The 6,295-nt window shown below is 38.8% G+C and overlaps 1 protein-coding gene across 7 annotated transcripts in view; it reads right to left on the bottom strand.

Annotated features, from left to right (window-relative positions):
* Nucleotides 1-6,295, bottom strand: part of ccdc146 (coiled-coil domain containing 146) — a 63,568-nt gene that overhangs the window by 2,189 nt on the left and 55,084 nt on the right. For all 7 annotated transcript variants that reach the window (XM_082167804.1, XM_082167801.1, XM_082167800.1 and 4 more), the window contains 6 exons: nt 4,952-5,176; nt 4,622-4,850; nt 2,631-2,753; nt 2,143-2,280; nt 1,585-1,833; nt 1,051-1,252 (listed from right to left, as the gene is read on the bottom strand). In XM_082167804.1, coding sequence (XP_082023930.1) covers nt 1,052-1,252; nt 1,585-1,833; nt 2,143-2,280; nt 2,631-2,753; nt 4,622-4,850; nt 4,952-5,176 — 1,165 coding nt within the window. In that variant the 3' untranslated portion in view covers nt 1,051. The remainder of the gene's footprint in view (nt 1-1,050; nt 1,253-1,584; nt 1,834-2,142; nt 2,281-2,630; nt 2,754-4,621; nt 4,851-4,951; nt 5,177-6,295) is intronic.

Genomic DNA, 6,295 nt, shown 5'->3' with positions numbered 1-6,295 from the left:
AAGTACATAAAGTGTATGAAAACCACACTATTAATGAAGCTGATTATTAAGCTACAGTTGTGTCTAGATCAGGGGTTGTTGAAATACTAATGTATAAAACCATCTAAATGATTGGCTAAAGATTAGCCATGCGATTATTAAGCGAAGCATTTTCTTGCCTCCAAATAGAGGACACTATTACAAATGCAACTATTAAATGCTGGAAATTGTTTCTTTTCAACAATCTGAATATTTATTTTTTAAAGCTGGCTTATAGACCTTATGTGCCAGAGAAACGGAATATTGAATTAGAATATTGTCTTTGAACTTCCGTTTTAGCGGTCGCTCTGTATATTTCTATGGCGCTGCTGTCCAGGAGTAATTAGCTTTTGAAGTGGATTTACTTAATGTAAAGTTAACAAAAGTTATCATGAGGACTGTAATGTTTAAAGCAGATGACTTAACAAATGTCAGTCGACCGGGAAGATTTTAAAACGAGCCGCAAAATCACTATGAAAATACAGACCGGAAGTCAAAAGACAAGGAGCGCAGCGCTGAAAAGGGGCGGGGCTACATTAGGTCTATGGGGGGACATTTTTTAAATTGTCCATATTCCTATTTTGAAATGGGGCCTGTGCGTATGTGTATATATATTTATATATACACTGTAGGATGCACAGTGATTAACAAAAATAGTTGATTTTTTTGGATGAATAAGACTCTTTAAACCACTTAAACAATTCCACTAAATGTCCCATTTGGTTCTGGGATAAATTTCCCTGTATAATTCAGCTGTGCGTGGCTCCAGAGGTCATAGTATCTTGTCTAACTCCTCTCCCACCCATCGGCTCTGGCAGATCTCTAAAGAATCTCTTGGAATTCACAGCATGCCTCCAGCAGAAGCTTCATTGCATTGGCTGCTAAGCTCAGAAATTAGACCCATATGACAAACAAGTCTCGTGTTAACATCACTAGTTCTGAGGAAATGGACCAGATTCCTCAGAAATGGGAGCACATCTGGACATTTAATTTTATATCTGTAAGCATCATCAGTTTGCAGGTGTGACTCACGCTAGATCTCAATAGGTTTGGATTTTGGTTTGCGGATATGACGAATGTTGGCACCAGGTTCGGAGGGTTTAAAGGGGGCCAGGACTCCATAGTGTTTGGGCACTGGCAAAGGATCATCAGTTGGGATGTAAGCATTGGGTCGAAGCTCAGCTGTGGTGTAAACACCGCTTGGAAGCTGGTTCCACTCGTCTTCCTCAGCCATCTAACAAACATAAACATAGAAATACATTCATCACAAACGTGATGTTAATAGCCCTGTGGTTGAAATATTTTCCTATATATTTCAATTAAAGTACGACTCAACTATCATTTGAAGGTTTAACAGAAATTGAGAGACATCAGTGCTTTAGCACAGACCTGATCCGACACATTGACCTTATAATGGTAGGATGAATTTACATAAACCAAATGTGACCGAGAAGTTCATATGAGGTCAAATCTCATGAAAACACTTACTGTACGATTTGAGTCATGTGTGCCTGTAGTGTGTGTTTAATTTGTATTATGTCTCTTTGATGGCATTTGGAGGCTTACCCTGGCTTTTTCCTCTGCGTCTGCCTGGCGTCTGTGCTTATCCCGAAGGTAACGCAACCACTCGTTCTCTATGTTGTCTGAGGGGGGCAGGCCCTGCTCCACGCGCCTATGACACAAGTCCAGCTGTAGTTCCTTTTCTTTCATCTGCTGCTCTAGGGTCATACACTCCGCCTGCCGCATGGACAGCTCCGCTACCACTGCCATTATTTTATGAGTGCGCTCTCTGATTTGAGCCTGCAGCTCATTCACCTAAACCACCAACACATTGTAAATGAGTTTGATACAACTACTGGCTACATGACCTTCTGTATTTACAGTAACAGTACATGAGTTTGACGTTTAGTTAAGCTGAAGGATTGGTTAAAGAGCAAGAGAGCTTGCTATGGTTCATTAATATGGGCAACTGATGTTTTTTGGAGATAATGAGGTCTGCATGGTGTTAAGGCATCAGGTTTTTTTTTTCTTTTTCTTTTTTCTTGTTGGTCACCACTTGATGTCCAATGTAAATTCTGGGTCCATGTTGCTGAGCTGTGTGTTAGAGTAAATGTGTGAACTTACTTTCTTAGCCAGATGCAGCGTGTCTTCTTTACCGTTCTCAGCTTTGATTTGGATGCGCTGAGAAAGGCGTGTAACCTGCTCATACACAAGCTCCATTTCCAAGAGCTGAGCCTCTTTATCTACCAGTTGCACCTCAAACTAAACACACACGCACACACCAGTGAGCAAAATTTGTACCTACTGTATACGAGTGCCTATTTTTCTAACCATACAAAACCGATCTGTGTAGTCATTTTATGGAAGATACTTTAATTTAATCAGTTCATTAACATTCTCAATCTGAGAATTTTTACATTGAGAATTTCTTACCTAATACATTAAAATTAAGTCAACATCGTCTCATGTTATACAATGAAATGTGTAAAAGAGTATTAATATGTACAACACAAACTAGGTCTAAAATAATTATTGAAAATAATTCAATAATGGAATATCATAAGAAATAAGGTGTTACAAATAAAAAATGTATATGGCAAATCTGTTATTACCTGTTCAATCTTCTTGATGAGCTCCTCAGGAGATGCATTTTCTCTACTAAGTTTTCTTGCTCTGCAATGGTCCACTTTTAAAGTCACTTCTAGACTAGTCAGTCTGTCTTTCATCTCAGAAAGCTATGGCATAGAAAAACAGCCACACCATCAGGACACCGTTAAAACAGTGGACTCATTTAAAGCCCTTATGCTCTCATTACACAGCTATACAGGCTGCATAAAGAATTTATTTTATTTAATGCATCATTAGAATTTAATTTATTTTCTGTCTTATTTATTGATAATATAGATCCTCTGTAGGTGTGCCCCTCCCCCCTAGAGAGTAAACTTGTCTGTTTATTAGTCATTTAGCTGGTTTGATGGCGTCAGGCTGGCGGCAAATGTGTCATTTTGCTCTTCAGTCATTGTGGGGCTTCCGGGCTATGTCACAACAGAGGAATCATCTGGTGCCAACATGTTTGTTGTACTCATTTGAGGGCCAAATGGTTTGAAATGTCTTCACAAACATAACAAAGCCGATGTAATTGGATTGTTGATTGCTGATCAAATAATTTGCTTATACTGTACATCATAATCTAAAAATGCCCACTGGCTAGAACCTCTGGTTAGGACAAAAGCTTTTATTGTCTCTTAGGCCATGGCAGGTGTTAAGCATCTCAGAAAAGCTGAAACATTGAGCTAGATGTCTATGTGGACTTGATCTGGGAGAGATATATGATATTAGTGCTATGTGAGACTACAGCCAGGAAGTGCAACACACAAGCCAACACATCAACATGAAACACATTGCCGTGACAGGCAAAGGGCTGGAGTTAAAGGTCATCATTTAGTTCTCTGCAAAAAAAATGCAGGAGTCTTAATCCTTTGTTTCTGATTGGCGGTTTCCCTGGCATTCCATGCAGAGTAGGATGAATTGTTGCTTGTTCAGGGACTTGTTCAAGTACAGGACATTTTGTGATACCCAGTAATTGAAAGGTCATCACATGTCTGTGCCTACACAGAAAAATATTTCTTACCTATTATTTCTTCCCATTTCGATGTGTTGAACAGCTACTCCAACAAGTTTTTTTCTTTGTCAAATTTGCTGCAAAGTCCATTAAACTACCATTCAAAGGTTTGGGATCAGTACGATTTTTTTATGTTTTTGAGAGAAAGCTCTTATTCTCACGAGGCTGCGTTTATTCGATCAAAAATATGGTAAAAACAGTAATATTGTCACGTGATCCATTTGAAATCATTCTAATGCTGATTTGGTGCTCAAGAAACATTTCTTATTATTATTACAGTTGAAATCAGTTGCGGATGATATGTCTTTACTGTCACTTATGATCAATTTAATGCATCCTTGCTAAATAAATGTAATAATTTCTTTCAAAAAATTATTACTGACCCAAAACATTTGAATGGTAGTTAGCCATAATGTGTTGGATATGTATAAATGTAAATGTAATGAGAAACATTGCACTTAAACCATAGTTTGGCATTGTAAACTATTGTTGGCAGTGGCTGGGGACATAAGAAATGTTTACCCCTGACTTTACAGCCCTACAGAAGTATCAAGAACTAGTGACATGATCTGATATTGAAGTGTTTATTTGGTCTGCTCTAATGTAGTAGATGTTGATATGAAGAGACTCCATAAAACTCCAGGATGGTTTATTTCACTTTTATCTCTTTTAAAGGGAACTATAAATGGTAAAAAGAACACATCTGTGGGTACGATTGGCACCTTAGAGGGCAATACATTTTTGGAATATTATATACAATCTAACCTTTACTTACATTCTACTGCATTATAGTGGTTCGTTTACTCAATGTTTATATTGTTGGACCTTCTTTTTGATTTATGTATCTTTGACAGATCGTCTCTTTGGCTTCTTCTCCCAATCTCATGCAAAAGTTGGCAGACCCTCTGAGAAGCCTGTAATTGTATTTAATTTTTTTCAGATAGTGGTTGCACATTGATTTCAGAACTGGGTTGCAGGTACCTGTATCTGTAATAAGATGCTCTCTTCCTCCAGGGTCCGTTTGATTGACAACTGTTTCTTCTGCAGGTCGGTCTGTCTTTCTTGCTCTTTCTGTTCAATTTTCAGGTTGCAGATTTCCTCCTCCATGTTCTGTATCTCTAAGTTGCTTTTTTCAATCATTTTAACCCGCTCATTTAGCCTCTCGTAGAAAACACACAATTCCTGTTCTCTTTCTACAAGCTGCACTTTCCTGGCAACACAAACACACAAACAACATACAAAGTTAAATGCAAGTCCAGACTGTAAGAATTCACCTGACAGATCTGAAAACTTCCCTAAACTCTCTCTCACCGCTTGTTGCGTTCTTGCATGGCGGCATCATTGCTCTTGCAAATACGCAACCGGTTTTGCTCCAGCATGTCGACTGTGTCCGTGAGCTTGCTGAGGTTCAATTTCTGCTCCTCTTGTTTCTGGTGCAATTCCTGCAGAACCTTTAACCCCTGTATGGTTTCATCCTTCATATGGTCTCTGAGCTTTAAGCTTTGAGAGAGCTGTAGATTGGACTTTTGCAGCAATCTAGAGTGAAACCAAGCAATACAAGATTTCTAAAGGTGCAGTCATATTAGTGAAATTTTGGAGAAATGTAATGGCCCAAAAATGTCCATTGTCTATTGTCAATAGTATAGCGATGTATGAAGATCAATGCGGTGAATCCGCGTGGCGTGACCAACATTAACCATTGCAAAATCTGCGTTGGGAAATCTTTTGCTGTCACACACCTTAATCTGTTCTCATGGTATCTCTTTGTTATGGAAACCTTATCTGGTAACCCTTTACAATAAGATCTTATTTGTCACCATTGTTAATTTATGAATTAACTAACATGAATCAACGCTGAAAAAAATATTTTTACAGCATTTATTATGAACTTTTGTTAACAATGTTGGGGAAAATTACTTTTAAAAGTAATGTGTTACAATATTGCGTTACTCCCTAAAAAGTAACTGATTGCATTACTTAGTTATGTTTTATGGAAAGTAATGTGTCACTTTACTCGTTACTTGAAAAAAGTAATCAGATTACGTAACTTTGACTTACATAACGTTACCCGATAAAACTTTAGATTTTTTTTTGTTTTTGTAAATGCTGAGATTAACATGATGTAATGATGCAGAAGTACTTTATTAGTTCATGTTAACTAAAGCCCCTTTCACACAGCGCTTTGAACCCGGGAAATTGCCGGCAAATTGCCAGAGCGCCTTCTATGTGAACTCGAACTCGACCCGGGATTTATGCCGGGATCGATGCCGTGTTGGGGACCTAGTAACATTGCCGTGTTCAGTCCCGGAACGCGCGCTGTGTGAACAAAAGCCGTAATAATGCCGTGTCGTATGTGATGACGCTGAAGCCGGGATCGTTCGCCAGCTGTGAAACGGTGCGTAATGCGCAAGTTTATGATCGAATCAGAGAAAAAAATGCACAAGCGTGGTTTCTCGAGAGAGAGATCGCAGCTCATAAGCAAACTTAAGACGCTGCTGAGATTACAAGTCACATCGATGTCACGTGTCTTTACGCCATTTTTACGGGTTGTGTGTGAACGCACTCTCTGATTCCGGAAAATCACTGGCAGTGTGAATGAACCAAAATCAAACGAACCCGGGTCAAATCCCGGGTCACTTTATCCATGTATTTTCC

The sequence above is a fragment of the Leuciscus leuciscus genome (genome assembly GCF_965113295.1).
Source record: "Leuciscus leuciscus genome assembly, chromosome: 4".
In the NCBI taxonomy this organism is placed as follows: domain Eukaryota; kingdom Metazoa; phylum Chordata; class Actinopteri; order Cypriniformes; family Leuciscidae; genus Leuciscus; species Leuciscus leuciscus.
This window is presented reverse-complemented; position numbering and strand designations above follow the sequence as displayed.